Source organism: Mus caroli, unplaced genomic scaffold (assembly GCF_978045245.1).
Source record: "Mus caroli unplaced genomic scaffold, Mus_caroli_1 scaffold_11, whole genome shotgun sequence".
Taxonomy (NCBI): Eukaryota; Metazoa; Chordata; class Mammalia; order Rodentia; family Muridae; genus Mus; species Mus caroli.
Genome location: NW_028227266.1, coordinates 105,397,370 through 105,421,095, shown reverse-complemented (window position 1 = coordinate 105,421,095; position 23,726 = coordinate 105,397,370). Strand labels below are relative to the sequence as shown.

General features: G+C 46.6%; 2 protein-coding genes across 3 annotated transcripts in view; both read left to right on the top strand.

Moving 5' to 3' along the window:
• The first annotated feature begins 2,094 nt into the window (after positions 1-2,094).
• On the top strand, positions 2,095-4,740 carry LOC110302107 (IQ domain-containing protein F5-like). The gene is made up of 3 exons (XM_021172889.2): positions 2,095-2,226; positions 2,387-2,560; positions 4,295-4,740. The coding sequence occupies exons 1-3, from the start codon at positions 2,209-2,211 to the stop codon at positions 4,733-4,735; spliced, it is 633 nt and encodes a 210-aa protein (XP_021028548.1). The 5' UTR covers positions 2,095-2,208; the 3' UTR covers positions 4,736-4,740.
• A 6,245-nt stretch (positions 4,741-10,985) lies between these two features.
• LOC110301763 (IQ domain-containing protein F3) overlaps positions 10,986-23,726 on the top strand; it is a 16,089-nt gene continuing 3,348 nt past the window's right edge. The window contains exons 1-7 of one of the 2 annotated variants that reach the window (XM_021172400.2): positions 10,986-11,043; positions 11,551-11,619; positions 14,960-15,064; positions 18,307-18,411; positions 18,877-18,963; positions 19,595-19,776; positions 22,381-22,561. In XM_021172400.2, coding sequence (XP_021028059.2) covers positions 10,996-11,043; positions 11,551-11,619; positions 14,960-15,064; positions 18,307-18,411; positions 18,877-18,963; positions 19,595-19,776; positions 22,381-22,414 — 630 coding nt within the window. In that variant the 5' untranslated portion in view covers positions 10,986-10,995 and the 3' untranslated portion in view covers positions 22,415-22,561. Of the gene's footprint in view, positions 11,044-11,550; positions 11,620-14,959; positions 15,065-18,306; positions 18,412-18,876; positions 18,964-19,594; positions 19,777-22,380; positions 22,562-23,726 lie in introns of those variants that run through there. The other variant, XM_085828287.1, reaches the window with a different exon arrangement.

Genomic DNA, 23,726 nt, shown 5'->3' with positions numbered 1-23,726 from the left:
GGCATTTCGTCTGAATAAGTAACATTCTTACTAAATTCCAAGCCCAGAGTCGGCTCAACAACTGCCTAGGATATTGGGACACCGGTGAAGGCCAGGAAGCAATGTTCAATTTAACTTAGCTATTTGTCAAATCATTCCTTGGGGGCACCTATAATAACACAATACTGAAGGAAAGCACGCAGAACCTTCCACCAACTATTGCAAGGACAAATCTGGACCATATCCTTTTATGGGACTCCAGAGACTCTCCAGGAGAGCAGTTTCCATGAAACTTTTTGCCTCAGGACTGCAGCCAAATTTTTGGACTTGTCATGCAGACTCTACTGGAGTGGGTGTGGCAAGGTAGTTAAAAGCACTGGCCTCTCTTCCAGATTCTACGAGACCTTCAAAGAACTAACACCAGTCTTGGATGTTGTCAAGGGTCCTCCATTGTTTTTGAGCTCTCACTATGTAACCCCCCTGCTGGCCCCTAACTCACTGCCTCTACCTCCTGAATGAGAGGATAAAAAGCCTGAGCCACCCTGCTCTGACATAGCTCTCCCCCTTTATAGTGATTTATAACACAAACACTTAAGCATAGGTATATTGACCTTTAATTTGGCTTGTTTGACTAGCACTTTTCCACGACAGTGCAGAGGCAAGCTCTCTTTGCAGCTTTGAAGCACTTGATGAGTCATCAAATTCCTGACCACACCGGACATACAGCCTGCTGCTCTGGGCTTCCTTGTGCTGTTGGCACTTCCTGTATATCCTTATTCTGGCAGTGGTCTAATTTGGCCTGATTTCTCCTGCCTGTGGATTAGATTTATCATTTTCTACACAAGAAGCCATTTGGCAGGTAATCTTCTACACTGGGTTCATTTAGCACCCTGCATTACTTCATGTCTGCCTGTTGTCACTGCTAGAGGTTATTTGATTCTATGAGTGTGATTGTATAGTCATCTAGACTGGTAGACAGTTGCGTCGCTGCCTCTTTTGATTTGATCAAAATAAAACTGCCGTGGACATCTGTGAGCACGCTTTTTTTCCCTCACTGTGGGTTGGGGGGGTGCACACTATGGTGCATGTACAGATGTCACAAGAAGATTTTATGGACTCATTTCTCTCCTTCCACCTTGTCACGAGATCTGTGGATTGAACCTGGGTCCTTGGACTTGTATGACAAGCACCTGGCATACTGAGACATCGTAGCAGCCATGTGTGTGTGTGTGTGTGTCTGTCTGTCTGTCTGTCTGTCTGTCTGTCTGTCTATCTGTGTGTCTGTTTGTCTGTCTGTCTGTGTGTCTGTGTGTGTGTGTGTGTGTCTGCTATACCCAAGATAGCCTCAAACTTGGTATATGTTGCTGAGACTGAATAACCTTGAACTTCTTCTTATCCTGTCTCTACCTCCTGAGTGCTGACATCACAGGTACATACATCCACATCCAGTTTATACAATGCTGAGCACTGACCTAGGGCTTCCTGCCTGCTAGGCAGGCACTGTAGGATCAAGCAGCCTGTGCACACACGCCGTGAAGATACATTTCCATTTTTCATCTGCAACCAGGAGTGGGACTTTGAGTGATAGGGTGGATATATATTTGGCATAATTGGAAACTGCCAAACATCTTGCACAGTAGTTAGGGTCACAGTTCTGCCAAAAGGATGGAAGAGCTGCAATTACTTTGTCTACTCCATTCACGGCCATCCATGTTTCTTTCCTCATTTCTCTAGGACAGACATATTTTCAGGAGCCATTCATGAAGCTCCTCCTGCAAAACATCTGCTATATGTTTTGCCAGAAGATCATTACTAGACCCACTGTGTGACTGAGCTGACCCACTGTGTGACTGAGCCAAGAGCCATCGATGGAAATCCCCATTGATATGTCAGGCTGCTAATTTTAATAATTTCCACCAAATCAAAATACTAACATTTCCCGTCTTTATTCAAAAGAGGCTGTGGTGCTTGTACTTTGATCTTATAGCCCAACTTCGGAAATTTCTGTAGGCATGGATGGGCTCCCACTCAACTCTTAGAAGCCATGCTGATTTCTGCATCACAGATGGCCTTATGACATCATCACCGGCTCCCTTCCTTCACTCTTCTTGCCAGCCTCGTGGCTGGAGGAGTATAGACCTGAGATGATGACCCTTCCATCATAACCCCAGCCATGGGGGAATTTAAGGGATTGCAGACCTGGGAGATTTGAACCATCTATCTCCAAACATGGGCTGTCTGTATAGTGTAAGGCGTAGGCTATAGAAGGTGGATTTACAGTTGACAGAGATAAGTCCAGCATCTAGGGATACTGGGCCACTGTGGAGACCAGGCGTGTGCTAAAATGGGTATGTAATTGTTCAATGAATAACCCACTCACAGATTTCTCCTTTAATTCTGGTTATAGAAGGGGAATGTTCACTTTAGTATAGATGATGAAATCTATGACATCAAGGAAACAAGGAAACAACAGCAAAAGGAAAAGGAAAAGGAAAAAGAAAAGGAAAAGGAAAAGGAAAATAAAGAGCTCAGACCTTCATCCACTCCAAAGGTGGGACACACGTGGCCCTCGAAGTTAGAGGTAAGCCCTGACCTGCTTCACCTCTGACCTATGTTACCCAGACTTACCGTGGTCTTCTCCACGTCCCACAACATAGATCGGACATGGAATGTGTGCACCAAACAGACTCATGTGAGCAAGAGATTGGGTTGCTGTCACTCAGCATCAAAAACTTAACAGAACAGCTTCCCTCTCAAAAGCTGGGATCATGGGGGTTGCTTTTCTTGAACTGCTTTCTTCTGGGTACCTCCTCCGCCTGAGACATCATGACTGGCGTGGCGTGGGGAGAAGCCACCCCAGAGAGTGATAGCAGTGATATGCAGAGCCAGGTAGTAGGGTGTGGGGTCTGTGTCTGGGGAACACATCTAAGCAGAACTCTTACATCCAGAATTGTGTAAGGGTGCGGGTATGTGCACACATGCACATGTGCATGTATGATTGTGTGAACTAAGGTTTAAGGTTTGGGAAGTGAGCCAGGCAGTGGTGGTGCAATGCCTTTAATCCCAGCACTTGGGAGGCAGAGGCAGGCAGATTTCTGAGTTCGAGGCCAGCCTGGTCTACAGAGTGAGTTCCAGGTCAGCCAGGACTATACAGAGAAATCCTGTCTCAAAAAAAAACAAACAAACACCCCCCAAAACAAAAAAAAAACACAAGCAAACAAACAAACAAAGGTTTGGGAAGTAAGAAATAGATGAGGTCAGGACCCTAAGTTGTGTGAGGAAAGAAATTTAATATTAGGACCTAACAAGGGACAGGGGTCGGGGTGTAGCAGATGACAAGACTGAGAGAGAGAGAAGGAGAGGCAGAGTAAAGAAAGCCAATTTCCTGGAAGTTCCTGCTAGGAAGTCTTGGTCTCAGTATGTGGTCCTCTACCCAAAAGATCCTATAAGGTTCTTGCTCTAAATTGGCCAGCCAGGTTTATAGGCACCTAAGTGAGGGGCTGGAGAGATGCCTTAGTGGTTAAGAACACTGGCTGCTCTTCCACGGGATCTAGCTTCAGTTTCCAGCAGCCCCATGGTAGCTTGCAACTGTCTGTAACTCTATTTCCAGGGGACTTGATGCCCCTTTTCTGACCTCTGAGGACACTAGGCACATACATGGTACAAATATATGTGTAGACACAACACTCATGCAGACAATAAATTTTCAAAAACCCTCACAAGCGCGAATGTACCGCATTCTACAAATGGGGACATGGGGACTCAGAGGTCACTGTGCTGCTTGTTCACTAACTGATATGGAACGCAAAGGAGAACAGAGGTAGCATGCCTTCCTGCTTCCGTGGCTCATCCTCCTGCCCTGCTCAGCATTCAAAAATGTCAGAGGAAACCATGATTAGCGATGTAGGGTCAGGGCATCTTCTGGGAATATAGCTTCATTCTTTTTTCATGCACATATATATATATATATAATATGCTTTGCTCACCTCCTCCTCCTCCTTCTCCTTCTTTTCTTCCTCCTCCTCTTCCTCTTTCTCCTCCTCCTCCTTCTTCTTCTCTTTTCTTCCTCCTCCTCCTCTCCCTCTCCCTCCTCCTCCTCCTCCTCCTCCTTCTTCTTCTTCTTCTTCTTCTTCTTCTTCTTCTTCTTCTTCTTCTTCTTCTTCTTCTTCTTCTTCTTCTTCTTCTTCTCTCTCTCTCTCTCTCCCCCCCCATTACTGCATGAAGAGGGGTTCATTTACACAATTAAAGGAGGTAACCTACCTGTGGCTGTACCCCTGAAAACTAAAACCATTCCTCACCTTACACCCCACTACAGCTATCCCTACAGCATCTATCACGAAAAACACAGAATGCCAGAAAGATACAGGCCTGGTGGCGAGGCACCCTGGTGAGACGCTCACTGCTGAGGGCCGCCCTCAGTGCATGGATCATTCAATGCTGGTGGAGGAAGATACTGGCCAAAAGACAGGAAAAGAATCGACTGATAATCCTGCACTTGATGGCACAAGAAACAAGGGCCTGCGTCCTTATTCAGTCGTGGGTCCGGATGCTGAAAATCCGCCAGAATTATTGCAGGTTGTGCTACGCCACCCGTGTCATCCAGGCGTCGTGGCGCTGGTATAACTGCCACACCCGTGGCTTTTTCCAGGGCAGCTATGAACTTGTAGGAAACAAACTACGTTTACGGCTTGATATCTTTCTGGGATCACAGGTTTGTCGTATATCAGACTGCATATCCTTGCCAATAAAGAACTGATCAGGTCTTCTAACACGGGTCTTTGCCTGTCCAGTAGCAAGTCCCTGCAAGGACTGCAGACACACAGCACCACACAAGCTTGCTCTGGTGACAGCAGCAGCGTGTGTCTGAACTCCCAAGGGCAGAGCATGTGAGAGCCCTGGACCACACAGTGCCTGTGTGGCTGGAGAGTTGAGGATAAGAGTCACCAGGAACACCGCCAGATGCCCACTCCCCTTAGCTGTTCAATACGCTGTTCTTTCCTTTGTCCTCTTAAGGTCTTTCCACCTACTTAGAACAAGTTTGCCAGTCTTCCCTCACCCTAGTCCACCACCCTACACAATGCAGCCATAGCCTTCAAACTCTCCCAGTGTCCTCTTAGACACTACCAGCCATTTAAGCATCTCGAGCAGAGCATGCCAACATTGTTCCCATTCAGCTTGTGGAACTTGTCTTCTGTTCCCCCGGGGTTCTCTCCAGAGAGTTCTCTTCATTGAGCTTTATCTCTGCCCAAGCACGTCCTTGAGGGGCCTCCTCTGTCTTCCCTGTTTATGTTGCTCTCTCTGACCAAAATCATTTGGCTGTAGCTAATGACTCTGATATCCTGGATGCAAAGTCCTTCCTCATCAGGACCCATCATCTACAGACCCCCCATTAAACAGCCACCTGCAAGAGGACAGGGCTCTGTACCCAGATTTTTCACAGAGTATCACCGGATGCCTTCTTGTTGCTGCAGGGACTGGTCATGACTTGTGTGCATGCTTTAGGGCTCCTCTGACTGAAGTCACTCCGAATGGTTAGCAGTTGACAGTACCATCAGCCACGTGAAAGGGATTGGCAGGTTGTTGGTACTGCTGGGCCAGGTCATAATCATTGTCAAGAGGACAGTTAAACATTATTAAAATAATGATTAATGCTTGGCTCTTAGAGAAAAATCCACTACACTTTACTAGCCAGAATAATTGCTAACTGCATTCTAAAACTTCTCCTTATGGTCACAGATAAATGATGCTCTCGCTCCTCATCAAAGATGTCTCTGCAGCAGACAGAGGCCATTACAGAAAGCCACAAATGTCATTCTATCAAATTATTGCCCTCCCACTAGCCTGGAATGGTGCTTCCATGAGGGCTTTGATTTGCATTTGCTTAGCGACTAAGGATTTTGCACATCCTTCTGCAGGCCTGTGTACCACAGGCTTTCCACGGAGATCTCTGGCCTGGCCTGATGCGAGAGTTCTAGGGAAGGGAAGCGAGTGCGGGCAGGGAACAGAAGTCATTTCTGCTGCTTCTGCTGTTGCAGTTAGTTCCACCTCCGGCTCTACTGCTGTGCCTTCTGGGTTACTCAGTAACTCTGTGCTGCCCTGCACTGAGTCGGGATGGGCTGGGCTAACGAGAGGCCATCCGACTAGCCAGTGAGGAGTGTGGTGGAGCTTCAGGCAGCAGCGTTTCAAGAGAGCAGACCTCTTCCCAAGTGTTACAGATCTTAGGACAGAGTTGTTCTCTCACACCTTTAATCCTTCCGGATAGGATTCTTATATACAGTTTGGGGGTGGGTCAGGGATTGACAACAGGTATTTCTCATTGGTTTGGTCTGAGAGCTTTGGGGAAACCTTATTTGCATGTGGCAGGGGTTGGTGCTGCTCCTATGTGACTGATAGCCACACACCTCTCTTAGGGGGGGGGGGACTGTGGAAGGCTGTAGCTAGGACAGGAACCAGGGGCCCAGGAGGCATGGCTAAACTCCTACTGTCACATGAAGGCAGACTATCAGTCTCCAGGGTTCAAGGCCTGTGTTCGACTGCAGACCAGGCTGTCTGTTCACAGTTCACCGCCCCACATCCTTCTATGAATACTGATCATTTGTAAAATATCTTTTTGGACAAATGTTTATTCAAGCACCTGAAATCTTGTATTCTTTTTTTAAGTTTTATTTCTTGTGAATTTCACATCATCCACCCAGTCCTGCTTACCTCCCTGCTCCCACTTACCCAGCCTTCACCCTTGCAACCTCTCCCCAAAATGAACACACAAAACAAGAACAAAGCATTAAAAAGCATCTCATTGTGTAGTGTATCACAGCATGTCCCACTCTATCCCTCTCTCCATTCATTTTCCCTTGCAAATGTCCGTTGCAGTGAGTCCCTGGTCTGGTTTGAGATCTCTGGCTTCTGTGACACCATCAGTATCAGATCCTCACTGGGGCTCCTCCCAATTATCCTGTTGTTGTCCTGCGTCATAGAGATCCTACAGCTTTGGATCAGCAAGACTGGCACTTTCTTCACACATCCCAACCATTGGCAGATGATATAGATTTGGGGACAGGCTAACCCAGAGCCCCTGATCTGGGCCTGAGTGGTAGCTGCGCTGGTAAGCATGCTGCTTCTCCCTTATCCATGCCACCACAGTGAACTCTCCAGCACTGCTCCAGCTAGGCCTTAGTTTCATTCCCAGAACCCACATGGCCGTAGAGAATTAACCCCCACAGCTGTCCTCTGACCTTCACATGCTGTGTGTGGCAAACAACACACACACAGGAGAATGCACACAGGCACACACAACATAGACACTGTTTGGAAGGAGAGGAGCTGGCAGGAGGGGGAAGGGGAGGGCCGGAGTGTGATGAAGGTAAATATAACTAGAGTGCAAAGGTATATGGGTTTAAAAATATCATTTTATGCACAGCCAAAGCATATTAACTTAAAAAAAACTTCTGAGGATGAGAATGTATTAAAAATATATATACTAAAACTCCGGTAAGTAGGAAAAAGACAAACCAACTGTCAAACAGACAAAAGCTACATTTAGAAAATCAGGAAATGCATCTTCCATGTAATAAAGGCTTTCTAAAAATAGAAAAGTAGAAAAATTCAAGATGAGAGCTATCAAAACTTCAGCTTCTCAGGGTTAAATAAAATGAACTTCCAACTGGGCACGGTGGTACACACCTTTAATTCCAGCACTTAGAAGGCAGAGGCAGGCGGATTTCTGAGTTCGAGGCCAGCCTGGTCTACAGAGTGAGTTCCACCACAGCCAGGGCTAAACAGAGAAATTCTGTCTGTAGACAGGCTGGCCTTGAACTGAGAAATCTGCCTGCCTCTGCCTCCCGAGTGCTGGGATTAAAGGCATGTGCCACCACTAATTTGATAATCTTTTTTTTTTTTCTTCCCAAGACAGGGTCTCACTATGTGGCACTAGATTTCATGAAACCAGGCTGGTCTTGAACTCGCAGAGATCTGCCTGCCTCTGCCTCCCTAATGCTGGGATGAAAGGCATCCACCGTAAAAATTTTCAGTTGGAATTGTAGGTACACTGGTAGTTTTCAGATGCATTCCATCCTAGGAAGTGTGATAGGACGCACTCTGTAAAAGCAGGGGCTGCATCCCAGATGGGGAGGCCTGGTGTGCAGCTCGGCCTTCCTGTCACTCCGTGGAGATCTCCATGCAAAAGTTGCACCAGACCCTTACAGAGCGCAATGTAAGAGTCGATGAGAAAACGTGTGTTTGAAACTACATGCTTGGATCAGCATGAAAAAACATCAGTTGTTCTTTCGGATGACCCCAGCTCAGTTCCTAGCACCCATCTCCAGTGGCTCACGAGCACTGTAAATCCAGCTCCAGAAGAACTGATGAAAGCCTGCTGCACCGGCACTGAGGATCTGAGGATCCAGGACACAGGTGAGTCTGCCCAGAGAGAACAGGAAGCAATGGGGAGGATGCTGGCAGCTCGAAGGAGAGCAGCTGATGCAAATGAGAGAAAGCGGGAGGGAGAAAAGGAGGGAGAGACAGAAAATCTTCAACTTACCCTCAGTCTGAGGGCGAATTAGGAAAGGAAAGGCTCTGAGCAAACAAAAGGAAAGTTCTGGAAAGGCTGTGCTCTCATGAGGCACCATTCCTGAGTGGAGAGCAGTCACAGTGATGTAATACTGGTCTATTACAAAAGGGCGTACTATACGCATACTGAGAGCAGGGCAAACTAAGTCTTTATCCACACAGAATGAACTCGACAGAGAGAGAGCCTTGAAAATGGAAACTATGATTTTCAATACAACGTGTTAGTGAGGTTTATGGGGCTGAAAATAATAGTTAAAAGAAGCTGGATGATGGGGAAACACTTGAGAGAAGCTTGGGCACGGGGGAGAAGCTTAGGCAGGGGGAGAAGCCTGGGCAGGGGGCTCTGGTTGTTTTCGTTGCTTGCTTAGAATCACTGAAGAGATGTGAACAGCTGTGTTCATGATGCTAACACAGAGGCTAAAATTAAATGTCAACAAGCCTCAACATAAAATCAATCCTGTCTGTGGACTAACAGACAACCGTGGAAAGGCACGAAGGCAGACGACAGCTTGGGGAAAGGGCTTAGCAAAACTTCTCCAACAGAAGGCTGGGATTCAAGAAGTACTTCTTGTGAACAGGCCTGGGATGGAGACTAAACTGTCTTCTGGTTTTGTTGTCCTTACAACAGACACCTGTGACACCCCATTAAAAGGAAGAAAGATTTATTTTGGCTCACAATTTGGGTGATTTCAGGGGTTTCAGTTCATTGTCACAGGACTCCTCATTTCTAGGCACTTCATGGTGGGTATGGGGAACCGGAAATCCCTCTCTCAAAGCACCAGAAAATAAAAATCGGTACAGAGGAACAGGCCAGGACCAAATACAACCTCCAGAATGTGCCCACTGACCTATCTGCCAGAGGTAGGCCCCACCAGCCAAAGTTCTAGCATCCCCCACCTCAGGGCTACCACCTAAGAACCTGGCCTTCAAAACAGGAGCCTACAAGGGACATTCCATATTCAAACCATCACACAGACCCAGGATAGAATGGGTCAGCTTGAGATGGGGGTGAGGGGAAATATGAGAGAGGTTTGAAACAGGGACAAGAGAGGGATTTGAGGAAGGAAAGGGAAGGGGAAATTGTGTTAATTATATTTTAATTTTTTTTTTCAAATTTAAAAGTCCTTTAAACTTTCTGATGCTTATTTTTCCTACTAATAAGCTATGACGTTGGATGGGAGGGGCAATTTGACGTCCTCATTGACAGCAGTTTAACTTGTCCTTAATGCCTTCTCAACCTTGAACAAAGAACTCTCAGCCAGGCAGTCACCTGAACTATCACCCCAGATCCTAAAGGTGAATGAGTTAAGTCCGCTCTGAAGTCATCTGTTGTCACAGCACTTGGTGGGACTCTAAGGAACCTGCAACTTTTCCACCCAGACCCGAGAGGGAGCACATGCCGTAGTAACCTCACAGTGACTGTTCCGTCTGGTCCAAAGGGACAGACAAGATGATTTGTGAAGAGCTCTACCATGAGCAATAGCTGAATCACAGGAATGGCCAAGAGCCAGGACAGTGCTAACAGTGCAGCCAAGGGAGTGTCCAGCAGCCTTAGCGGTTGCAACGGTGGAGCTGGAGCATCAGGAGCAGCAGCCAGCTGAGAATGTAGTAGCATCAATGACAGCAGCCGCTACCCTGAGGTAATAGCATCAGTGACAGCAGCCGTGGGGCCACATAAGAGCCGTGGTAATGAAGAGGGAGCAGAGCTGGAGAAGTCTGATAGCAGCAGCAATACCTATGACAGGTGCCACGCTAGAGTGACAGCAGAGACATCAGCAGGGCCGCAGCACTACGTGCCGGTGGCAAGCAGCATCAATAACGGCAAAATTGCCTCTTCCCCTGTGATGGCAGCCATGACAGTGACGGTAGCATCAACCTGCAACTGAACAGCTCCAGAGAGCAGCTCAGAAGGGATGCAGAGCAAAGCAGAAATCGGGAGAAGATGAAAGAAGGCCGAGTTGAGGCTGAAAGGTCGTGGAAAGCTGGAAAAGTGCCATGAAGAGCAACTGCTGGTCCCCGTCATCGGAAAACATTCCAGAGGGCTGCCAGGAAGTACCTAGAGACAGACACCTCGGAAGATGGGCAGAGAGGATAGGGAAACCCAGCCTGAGTCAGGAGGGTAGGAAGGCCCATGTCCCTTCCTGTGACAACAACAGGTATTCCCAATGGTGTGTGACAGGATGGGCCCTGAGATGAGTCAGTCATCATTGGGGTAGCAAAAACTCACACATCCCGACATCCCTGATCCACCCCTGGCAGGAGAGTAAATGGTCCAGTGAACTCTCTCCACCAAGCATCTTTGAGCTAGTAGAAGACAACGTGGTCTGTGAGTCACAGGCATCTTTGTGACGTCATAGCCAGCTCCTCCTTCACCACCTGCCCGGCCCCCGCTGAAGCCAAAGGAGCAACACCTAGAGAGGAATGAACATCTGAAGCTGGGGCCCTCCCACCATGGTCAGTCAGGGTTGTGTAAGACTTGCCAGCCTCACCTGCCCTGGGGTAAAGACATATCCTTGACAGACCAAAGTCCTGGATGACTCTCCAGGGGACTCAGGCATAGAATATGGAGCTGGGCCATTAGACACAACCAAGAGAAACTAGTCTTGCCTTTGACCCAACTGTCCCTGTCATGATTCTGTTGCTGCGAAGAAACACCATGACCACGGCAACTCTCGTAAAAGAAAGCATGTGATTGAGGCTTGTTTACAGTTTCTGGGGTTTGGCCCATTTTGGTGGCATACAGGCAGACATGGCACGGGAGAAGCAGCTCAGAGGTCTGTGTATGGATCCACAGACAGTTGGGAGAGAGAGACTCTGGGTTTAGAATGGGCTTTCTGAAACCTCAAAGCCCCACCCCCACCCCACCCCCAGTGACACACTTCCTCCTTTTCAAATAGTGCCACCCTCTGGCGACCAAGCATTCAAATCTGTGAGCCTGTGGGGGATTGGGGGGCGGGACTGTTCTCATTCAAACCACCACAGTTACCAACCCAATTCTGATCTCAGGAACTTGATCAAGATAAGAAAAAGGAAACACCAGAAGAAACAGAAAACGTCAACAAGGTGCAACTGGAGGTAGGCAAGAAACTGAGATGATGGATCCCATGGTCTCACTGTCCCTAAACTTGGGGGAGCCAGCTCTCACCCCATTGACCTGTCTCCCCTCCAAGGCAAACAGTGCACAGAAACCCGGAGTGGTGAGAAATGGGGAGGTAGGTGGTGGGGATGATGAGCCCCAAAGGTTATGGAGTGATTTGAAAGGCAGCAGTAGACATTAATAGACATGAGGTGACTGAGACCCTGGGTGTTCTGTTTTATAAAAAGAATGAAGAGGAAAGGGATATGTTTGGTGGAGGTGCAGTATGGTGGGGGGAAGGGAGGAAGGGGTGCCTCTGAGGGACCATGTTGAGGCATCTATTTCCCCTGAGGTACCAGCTACAAGACAGTATAGTATAGAATAAAGTTTATTTAGGGCATGGGAAGGGGACTTGAGGGGGTAGCAGAGACAGAGAAAGGGGGAGGGGGAGGAGGGAGAAAGGAGAGTAGAGGCTGGCCATGAGCATGTGGAGAGAGAGGGAGGAGAAGAATGGGGAGAAACGGACAGAGAGGGAAGAGAGGGAGAAGAGCAAGAGAGAGAGGAGGGGGCAAGGAACCCCTTTTATAGTGAGTCAAACATACCTGGGTGTTGCCTCAGGTAACTGTGGGGCGGAGCCTAGAAGAAATGCTAAAACTGGGTGTCTAGGACACTGTGTAGACATTAATAGACATGAAGTGAGGGAGACCCTGGATGTCTAGGACGCTGTGTGAGCAGCATCCTGGGCTCAGGACAGAGTCAAACACTATAGATTCAAAGTTTCTTTCTTGTAAGGACCCTTTGCTTCTTACACAGAAGGAGGTCTCTCTCCAAAGTTCCCCCAGGAAAGTCTATATGGCAAGTATAACCCCACTTGATACACAAGAACAATATAGGTCCATAGCTATGGGCAAGACAAAAAGGTACAGATAGACCCCTCACTCCCCTCCCCTTTGTCCTCAGAAGCACCAGGAAAAGGGGTGATTGTTAGAGACCCACAGGTTTGACATGACAAACACACTGGGAATTCCTATTGCTTCTTACGGGGCTGGCGGGTGGGGAAGGGGAATGCAAAATAGTTCAGATCTCACTTTTTGACACATACCCCGACCCTTAGTCCTCAATTTTCTATGGTGCGTATAGTCCCCTCCTACCTAAGCACAGTGACATTCTTAAACACTCCAAAATCAGCTGACAAGGCTCTCTCTCTCTCTCTCTCTCTCTCTCTCTCTCTCTCTCTCTCTCTCACACACACACACACACACACACCAGCTTCTCATCCTTGGAGACTTCAGCCTCCATCCTGCCTGTCACCCATATCTGAGTTTGCAACTTAGACCAGTTTCACAACATGTGCAATTCTTTAAAACAGGTAATCCTTCACGCCTCGCTCCCGTCGTAACAATGAACATGAATTTTGAGAAATTAAGCATTGAGAGAGCAGACACAGCAGTCATTGATAACTACCCATAGTGGTTCTACGTGGTCGCTCCCTCTCACCTCTCATGACCACCTGCCCCACCGCCACAGCTATTTATCTGATCCTTCTGTCCCCATGCCCCTCCCCCACCCCCACCCCACCCCCGCTGAAGCTCTGACACCCCATTTCAGGTGTTCCTTTCTGTGGATACCTGTCCTGCCCCGCTCCATCTGCCCTGCCATCTTCCACATTGATGTCCATTCATCTCATCCCCAGCACTTGCCAGACAACTTCTCCACCTGAACACCGTCCTCAGTGGGATGAGGACTTCATGTCCTCACTGGCTGACTCTTAAAGTCTGTCTCTTCTTTGTCCAGCTGTGTTTATTGTGCAGTCTATTGATGTTCAGGTCAAGGGGGAAATGGAGTTAAAATGAGAGCAATGAAGAGAAATACACTTTTAGATATCTTTAGAAAGAATTTGTTTGTTTGTTTGTTTGTTTGTTTGTTTATTTATTTATTTATTTATTTATATGAGTACACTGGAGTTGTCTTCAGACACACCAGAAGAGGGTATTGGATCCTGTTACAGATGATTGTGAGCCACCATGTGGTTCCTGGGAACTGAACTCAGGACCTCTGAAAGAGCAGTCAGTGTTCTTAATCACTGAGCCATCTCTCCAGCCCTATTTTTGTTTGTTTGTTTGTTTGTTTTTTAATGAAATAAATGAACAAGACACAAGCTATCTGTACAAGAAAATCTCCAGTCACTGCCTAAAATGTGCTTCAGGGTCACTTGTCCAAGGAAACACAGACATCCAGAAACAACAACAAAACTAGAATGCCCAGCAGACACTCAATCTAAATGCTGAGCCCACACCCTGACCTCCTCACCCTCTTACACAAACACAGGAATATCAGAAAATAAACGTATCGTTTCAAAAACATATATTGCACTTTAAAAAAGAGTGTGAGAAGGAACAATCCATAGGCAACAATGATATGGAATCCCTAAAGCATAGAAGGTAAATGTGACAAGACAAAGTAAATAAGTCAAAGCTGTAAACTGATGGATAGATAGATAAATGAGATCAATGGATGGATGGATAGATAGATAGATGGGTAGATGATAGATGGATGGATAGATAATTAGATACATAGATAGATACATAGATAGATACATACATACATAGGTGGAAGGAGGATGGATGGATAGATGGATGATAGATGGGTAGATAAATAGATGATGGATGGATGGGTAAATGGTGATGAGTGGATGGATAGCTGTCTATCCATATACATACATACATATCACAAAAGTGTCTTCACGAAGTCCACGAAGTTCATCGAAGCTCAGAGCAGCTGGTCTGGGGGCAGTTTGGAATTGGCTACTGAGGGGCTGATTGGACTCTTCCAAGAGAAGCCATTGACTCTGTGTGGCTGGCAAAAGAAGGTCAGTCTCCAAGAGAACTGAGGGTGGCTCAAGGAGGTCTAGCAGGGTCTGGTGTCACACCCTTTCCAAGACACTGGTAACACCAGGGCACAGGTAACTGGTGACACCACAGCCTACCCATCCCACAGAACAGAAGATCCAGAGGTTCCAAAGCTAGGTAAGTGTGTGCTCCTGAGAGAGGAGGCAAAGAGCACAGAGCAGGGGTTGGGGGACAACACAGCGTTTGGGTGGGTGGGTTCCCACTGTTGATGAAGGGGTCCGCCAGACTCACTTTAAAAAAATCAGATTGAAGTCAGTCAATGGGCAAACAAGTGGTATGCAGGGAAAGGCGGGTTTCCACTAGTGGTCAGGATACAAGGCCTGTGTGAGTTAGGCTTGCTGGCCAGACAAAGCACTGTGTGCATATTAAAATCCTCACAGACTTAGACACAGAACCATCTAATTACTTTGACCTTTGGCTCTGATTATAGAAACAAATCCAAGATGAAGAAACTGAAGCTGAAGCTGAAGAGGCAGATAAAGCCATACTTGAGAGGAGTGATTCAGTGAAAACGGAATGTCCCCCCCAGGCAGAGGTAGGTGGTGTTGGGGTGGACTTCTGATCTACACATGTCATGATTCATGTCACCCAGGCTGATGGCTTTTTCCATGGCTCATACAATAGGATACTCAGGACATTTATGCTCCAAGCATGATACATGTGTGAGTGGAAGGTTTGAGTCAAACCATCACCCTGAACAACCATCAGAAACCAAGACTGTCCAAGCTTACTGGGGCAAAGTTACCCTCTCCAATGCTGCTATGAATAGGGCTTGCTTAGTCCTGACTGTCTTACCCATTGCCTGTTAGCCATAGAGAGGTAGGTGACTGAGCAGCAAAGATTGGGGCTGGGAGGTCCCAGAGAGTGTTTTACTGCTGTGAACAGATGCCATGACCAAGGCAACTCTTATAAGGACAACATTTAATTGGGGCTGACTTACAGATTCAGAGGTTCAGTCCATTATCATCAAGGCGGGATCATGGCAGCCTCCAGGCAGGTATGGTGCAGAGGAGCTGAAAGTTCTACATCTTGTTCTGAAGGCAAACAGAAGCCTGGCTTCCAGGGTACTAGGATGAGGGTCTTAAAGTTCACACCCACAAAGACACACTTCCTCCAACAAGGCTACACCTAATAGTGCCACTCCCTGGGCCAAGCATATACAAACCATCACAGTCTACTCCCTTGCCCCCATAGGCTTGTTCAAACACATGAGTCTATGGGGGCCATACCTAGCCATAGCACATAGCATAATAAAAAATATATTTAGTCCAACTTGAAAAGTTCCCATAGTCTATAGCAGTCCTCAACAATATTAAAAGTCCAAAGTTCAAAGTCTCTTCTGAGATTCATTCAATCACTTAACTGTAATCCCCAAAGTAAGACAGGAACCAGCTGGGCAAACTCCAAACTTCGCATCTCCATGGCTGATGGCAAAGTGGTCTTCAGATCTTCAACTCCTTTTTTTTTTCTTTAGTGAACTTTTTCTGCTGGGCTGGTTCCACTCCCTGTTAGCAGCTTTCCTCAGCAGGTATCCCACAGCTCTGGCATCTGGACCATCTTGGGGTCTCCAAGGCAACTTCAACATTACAGTTTCTTGTTCCAATGTCTAGGATCCACACATGATCTTCTGGGCTCCTCCAAAGGGCTTGGGTCACTTCTACAGCTCTGCCCTCTGTAGCACTCTAGGCTCAGGTTAACTTCACTCCACTGCTGCTGCTGTTCTTGGTGCTCATCCCATGGTACTGGCATCTCCATACACTGAGGTCTTCTGCTGCAACTAGGCTTCACCAATAGCCTTTCATAGGGCTCTCTTCATGATGCCGAGCCTCAACTTCTTTCCATGACCCCTCCAAGCCTGGACCATCAACTACAACTGAGGCTACATCTTCACCAATTTCCTTCACTGACCTCTCAGTGGCAAGCCTCAGCTGCTCTCCATGACCCCTTCATATCTTCAAAACCAGTACCACCTGAGTGATTCTTAAACATTACTAAAATTCAGCTGCAGCATGAGGGGGCTGTCTCTAGAACATAGCTTCTTTGTGCTCTCAGAAAATACTTCCCAGATTTTATCTCAGTGATGCTGGTCTCTTCTTAATCACCACTAATTTCTTAGCTCCAGATAACCAGCATCAACAGTCCCAAAGAGTCCCTTCTATTCTGGACTCTAAAGTCAGGGCCACAAGGTCAAAGCTACTGAGTTCTGTCTGCTGCTAGCTAGGGCTGGGACATACCCCTCCTCCCTTATTTTATTACCAGTTTTTTGTTTTCAGCTCCCTTACTGCCTAAGCTTGGCTGTCCTGGAACTTGCTCTGTAGATTGACCTTGAACTCAGAGATTTATTTGGCTTTGTCTTCTGGCATTAAAGGTGTATACCACCATATCTGGACAGCTCCATTCTATTTTCCTGATGCTCCTTTAATTCTTTAAACCAAGTATTTGCTATTTTTCCTTTCATTAAAACACTCTTCATAAGAGTAAACGTTAGTAACCACACAACAAAATTTATACCAGGTTGTTTTGAGACTTCCTTTTTCAAAGCCACTAATCTAAATCTCTTCCCCTTAGCCTCAGGCAGGACTCTGGACGATGGCAAAAAGCAGCCATATTCTTCACCAAAATACCTCAAAAACAGTCTCTGCTCCACATACTGAAATTCTTCCCCACTGAAAATTCTTGGTCCCAGTCTGCATAGTTCAATTCACTCTCAGCAACAAAGTCTTCCAAATTCCTACTAGGATGGTCCATTAAGCCCCACTTAAAGTATTCCACTGCTCTGCAAATCTAAAGTTCCAAAATCCAGATTCTTCCAAACAAAGGCGTGGTCAGATCTACCACAGCAACCCCCCAGTCGCTGGTATCACCTTCTGACTTAGAGTTTATTGCTGTGAACGGACACCATAAACAAGGCAACTCTTATAAGGACAACATTTAATTGGGGCTGGTTTACAGGTTCAGAGATTCAGTCCATTATCATCAAGGGAGCATGGCAGTGTCCAAGCAGGCATGGTGTAGGAGGAGCTGACAGTTCTATATCTTGTTCCAAAGGCAAACAGGAGAAGCCTGGCTTCCAGGGCACTGGGATGAGGGTCTTAAAGCCCACACTCATAATGACACACTTCCTCCAACAAGGCTATATCTTCTAATAGTGCCACTCCCTGGGTCAAGCATATTCAAACCACCACACCCAAGAAGGTCTAGCAGGGTCTGGTGTCACACCCTTACCAAGAAACTGGTAACACCAGGGCACAGGTAACTGGTGACACCACAGTCTACCCATCCCACAGAACAGAAGATCCAGAGGTTCCAAAGCTAGGTAAGTGTGTGCTCCTGAGAGAGGAGGTAAAGAGCACAGAGCAGGGGTTGGGGGACAACACAGCGTTCGGGTGGGTGGGGTTCCCACTGTTGATGAAGGCTACTGAGGGGCTGATTGGACTCTTCCAAGAGAAGCCATTGACTCTGTGTGGCTGGCAAAAGAAGGTCAGTCTCCAAGAGAACTGAGGGTGGCTCAAGGAGGTCTAGCAGGGTGTGGTGCCACACCCTTTCCAAGACACTGGTAACACCAGGGCCAGACTCACATTAGAAAAATCAGATTCAAATCAGTCAATGGGCATCAAGTGATATGCAGGGGAAGGCGGGTTTCCACTAGTGGTCAGGATAACAAGGCCTGTGTGAGTTAGGCTTGCTGGCCGGACAAAGCACTGTGTGCATATTAGAATCCTCACAGACTTAGACACAGAACCATCTAATTACTTTGACCTTTGGCTCTGATTATAGAAGCAAATCCAAGATGAAGAAACTGAAGCTGAAGCTGAAGCGGCAGATAAAGCCATACTTGAGAGGAGTGATTCAGTGAAAATGGAATGTCCCCCCCAGGCAGAGGTAGGTGGTGTTGGGGTGGACTTCTGATCTACACATGTCATGATTCATGTCACCCAGGCTGATGGCTTTTTTCCGTGGCTCATACAATAGGATACTCAGGATATTTATGCTCCAAGCATGATACATGTGTGAGTGGAAGGTTTGAGTCAAACCATCACCCTGAACAACCATCAGAAACCAAGACTGTCCAAGCTTACTGGGGCAAAGTCACCCTCTCCAATGCTGCTATGAATAGGGCTTGCTTAGTCCTGACTGTCTCACCCATTGCCTTGTTAGCCTTAGAGAGGCAGATGACTGAGCTGCAAAGATTGGGGAGCCCAAAGAGTTGAAATATGAACTATGTATGCTGGGAGAGGGGATGTGTTTTGGAAATAAATAGCCAAACAGGGTCGTGTACGTATTAGTACACACACGGATTTGGACACAGAACAATCTAATTACTTTGCCCTTTGACTCTGATTGTAGAAGCAAATCCAAGAAGAGGAATGTGAAACTAAAGAGGCAGATAGATCTGAGGGAACTGAGTTGGGGAAACTTCCCTCCCAGCTAGAGGTAAGTGGTGCAGGACCCCAGTGTTGGGGTGGATCTCTCATCTACATGTGTCTTGATCCATGACACCCCAGCTGATGGCTTCTTTTGTGGCCCATACCATAGGATATTCAGGGAATGTATGCTCCAAGCATGATCTAATTACTATGCCTTTTGACTCTGATTATAGAAGCATGCATGTCCAAAATTATGCAAGAGTGTGGAGTGTGTGTGTGCGTGTGTGTGTGAGTGTGTGTGTGTGTGTGTGTGTGTGTGTGTGTGTGTAAATTACAAGGGAAAGGTCACAGACTAAAGGGGAAGAAAACATTGGGGCCTGACAGAGTGAGGGGGCAGGTTGTAGATTAAAGCCAAAAGGAGGGAGGGGCCCTGGTGGTTGTCAGATCCAAGAGGGTTCTATAGAACATAGGACTATTGTCCTAAACTGGCCAACCCAGCTCCATGGAAAGCCAGGTGGCCAGGGCTACACAGAGAAACTCTGTCTCAAAAAACCGATAGAGTGGGAGGCAGGGGAGGTAATACCAAATGCCTTCCCTGACCTCTGAGAACCTTCTCCGTTTCCCAGAGTATTCTGAGACTGGGGTGTCTGAGGGCCAAGGGTCCTTTGTTTTCCATGTCACCTCTCTTCAAAATATAGCAGCTGCCTGATAACGTCATGCTGGCAGGCGTCAAGATCCAGGCCTGGTGGCGAGGCACACTGGTGCGCCGAACCCTGCTGCTTGCAGCCCTCAACGCTTGGACCATTCAGTGCTGGTGGAGAGAGGCAAAGGCCAGGCTGCAGGGGAGGAAGTTACATGAGGTGATGCGCTACAGACTGAGGTGAGTATACGCCTCCGCCGCTGCCACTGTGAAGCTGCAGTCCTGGGTGCAAATGCGGCTCATCCGTAAGTGTTACCTCCGTTTTGCACAACGCTGACCACAAACTGCAACAGTCCAGGAATCATAACTACATTTGCAAAAATCATAACACGCGCCAGGTCTTCTATGAGGTCGCAGGAAAGCTAAAGCTTTCGAGTTACAGATGTATAGGCTATCTATCAGGCTGCATACCTTTCCCAATAATGATGAAGAACAGACCCTGACCCGTGTTGCTCCTAATAGGTGTCTCTTGGGTTGCTGTAAGACAAGCTGCTGTAAGACAAGTTTCAACAATGGGTCAGGAAAATGTCTGTTGACTTAAAGCCCAAGTTTGCTCAGGAGAGAATGTCTCTACTCCCTGGGGACAGAGAAAGTGAGGGCCTCAAGTCTAAATGATCAGGGGCTATGACTGATTAGCAATGTTGGTTGGAATATTGGTGGCGTAGGGTTCAGGTGTCTGTCGTGTGACCAACTCCAGAAACCCTGACCCACTGATGTCCCTTTAAATGATGTCCCCTAAACTGTGCAATACAGAGGAGCTCATCTTCCAGTGCCTTCTGGATTTAACTCTTTCCCCATAGTCCTTTTGGCTTTGTTTGGTCTGGCCCTGTCTTTGCACCTTCTCGGTATCATTGGACAGGAGAGTACTTTGATTTCAGTGTATAAATAGGATAGCAAAAGTATTATGGGTAGGAGAGAGTAGGTTCAGCTAGAACCAAAGGAAGTTAGCCCTGACGAGATGCAAGTTCCCCTTGCATGAAAGACACAGGTCTTTCAGTGAGTTGCTGAAGATGAACCAGGACCTAGAAATTTCCCATAGATCATGGGTATGTATGGTGTTTTGTTTGGTTTTTTTCTGTCTTTTGTTTTAATTTTTGAATCAGGTACTGGATTAATCAGAATTCTCTAGAGGAATAGAACCAACAGAATGAATCTGTGTATATTTATTAGAGTGGCTTATGGATGGAAAGTCTGAGAATCCAGCAGTTGTTGAGTCCAGCAGGCTGGATTTCTCAGCCGGTCTTCAGTATATGTCGGAATCCTGAAGAAGTAGGCTGTAATGCCAGTAAACTGTGAGCAAGGGCAAGCAGGCAAAGAGCAAAAGCTTCCTTCTTCCTTGTCCTTTATGTAGGCTGCCAGGAGAAGGTATGGCCCAGTTATAGGGTCGGTCTTCTTCCTATCTCAAATGTTCCAGTTAACTAGAACTCCCTCACAGGTGTACCCAGGAAAATGGGGTTTTTGCTTAATTCCAGGTATAGTCAAGTTGAAAACCAACAACAGCCATCATAGACACCAAGGGTAGACTTTTTCAAGTTAAATTTTTTAATTTTTCTTTTATTATACAGGTATTTTGCCTGCATGCATGCATGTGTATCACTTTCATACCTGGTGCCCTTAGATGCCAGAATAGGGCTTCTGACCCTAGAGAACTAGCGTTACAGGTGGTTGTGAACCATTGTATGGTTGTATGGAAGCAATCCTAGGTCTTCTGGGATAGCAGCCAGTGCCCTTAACTGTTGACCCATTTCTCTGCAGTCCCTAGGTATGGCATTTTTTAAAGGGAACATCTTCCTTGTATATAATACATATTAACAATCAGTTCACCCTTGAAAACATTACATCCCCACCCTGGTCTCTACCGTGCATCTGGCCCTTGCAATAAGGGGTGAGTATAAAGAAAGACACATTGTTGAAAAGGGGGGAAAAGTGGGTAGGTATCAGGATATGGATTAAGGGCCGGAACGTATCCATTCCTTTTCTGGGTTCATGGTTCCTATCCTACCTATTCATTCTGCCTGTCAGCAAGCATCCCAAACAGCCAACCTAAGCTTGCTCCCATCTCAGGCCGTTTTTCTTGCTGTTCCCCTGGGGAATTCTCTGCTGACACACTCTCTTCATTCAGGTGTATCTCTGCACAGAGCTGGCAGGAGGGGTCCCTCAAGATATACAGAGCTTTCCCTGACCAACTTCTGACAGCTCTAGCTCCTAAGTCTGCTGTTTTGGGTACCAAGTTCTTTATCAGGTCCCGAGCATGTATAGTCTACCGACCTGCGATGGCTATTCTTGGTTGTTAATTTGACTATATCTGGAATGAAGTACTGTCAGACTGCATGTCTGCCTCACCGCTGGGGTGCCCAAGCCACTGGCAAGCCAATCAAGGGAGGAAAAACATAGTCCTTGATAGGGGTCTGAGCCTGTACTTCCCTGATTGAGAAACAGCGAGATCTGGGACAACAGACACTGGATTCTTGGACTTTATATTCTTAGCCAGCCATTATCAGATTAACAGGTTTGCAGTCTATAAATCATTCCTATAAATCATATATATATATATATATGACAGAGAGAGATTCATTCTATAAGTTCTGTTAGAACCCTGATTAATATATGACTTCACACTAGAGGGCAGCTTCAGGGATGTAGTACTCTGTGCCAGGGCCTTCAACAGTTGACTCCAAAGGTTCCAACACTTCCACCCAGCTAGTGCTAACGGCCTGCCCTGTCTGATCTCTCCACGGAAAAAGCAGTAAGACTGGACCTAACCTCTCTCCTTGCTTCTCTCAGCTGCCTTCGCATCAAACCTGGGAATCCCCTGTGAACCCACGGGTACCTAAGGACCTTTTTCCATGACCTAGGAGGGCGATGAACTTGATTTTCTTCAACTGTTTCCGTAACTGTTTTTGTGAAGTATTGACCACTACATGAAAGAAAGTGTGATTGTTTGTGGAGTGCGGGAAAGGAAGGAAGGAAGAGAAGGAGGGAAAGGAAAGTGATCTTTGAGCACTGCAGTGGAAAGACAGGGTAGTGAATTCAAGAGACTTCATGAAAAAGCAGAGTGAGGGGACTGGAGAGATGGCTCAGTGGTTAAGAGCACTGACTGCTTTTCTAGAGGTCCTGAGTTCAAATCCCAGCCACCGCAAGGTGGCTCACAACCATCTGTAATGGAAGCTGATGCCCTCTTCTGGTGTGTCTGAAGACAGCTGCAGTGTACTTATATACATAAAATAAATAAAACCTTTTTAGAAAGAAAGAAAGAAAGAAAGAAAGAAAGAAAGAAAGAAAGAAAGAAAGAAAGAAAGAAAGGAAAGAAAGAAGAGAGAAAGAAAGAAGGAAAGAAAGAAAGAAGAAAAGAAAGAGAGAGAAAGGAAAGAAAAGAAAGAGAGAGAAAGGAAAGAAAAAGAAAGGTAGGAAGGAAGGAAAGAAAGAAAACATGAAAGCAGAATGAGAGACTGAAGAGAGAGATGAACCAGCAAAAGGGACAGAGGGCACAGGGGAGGGAGTTAGGGAAGGAGCACAAATTAGAGCAAACTATAATGACACTAATATATGAGAATGTCACCATGAAACCCATTATTATGAATGTCAACTTAAAAACTGATTTAAAAAAATAAAAAAGGGCAGGGATGAAGAGATGGCTCAGTGGTTAAGAGCACTGACTGATCTTCCAGAAGTCCTGAGTTCAATTTCTGGCAACCACATGATGGCTCACAACCATCTACACTGGGATCTGATGCCCTCTTCTGGCATGCAGGTGTTCATGTAGATAGAGCACTCACATACATAAAATAAATAAATCTTTTTTTTTTAAGTAGAGAAGGGTAAATTAGAGAGTGGTTCACAAGTAGCCATCAAGGGTCATAGTCTTGTAAGTCACATGACGTACAGTAACTGACAGACCACCTGGTACAGAAGTGAAGGAGTCAAACCAAGTTTGCCTAGGGAGGGGCTGAACCTGACCGAAGTTAAAAGGAAATGAGCAACGCCTTGAAATGAGGAGATATAGCCAGAAGTGGCAATGGGGACAGATCAATAATGCTGGTTTGGCATCATCCTAGAAAACTATCTGACCCTTTGAAACAGGTCACCCCAGTGACGTCACCCCAGTGACGAGAACACCATTCTTTGTATAA

Excerpts from the sequence above, each read along its gene's own strand:
- LOC110302107 (XM_021172889.2), top strand. Across the intron at positions 2,561-4,294 it reads CGTGGCCCTCGAAGTTAGAG|CTATCCCTACAGCATCTATC; the intron begins GTAAGCCCTGAC and ends ACCCCACTACAG.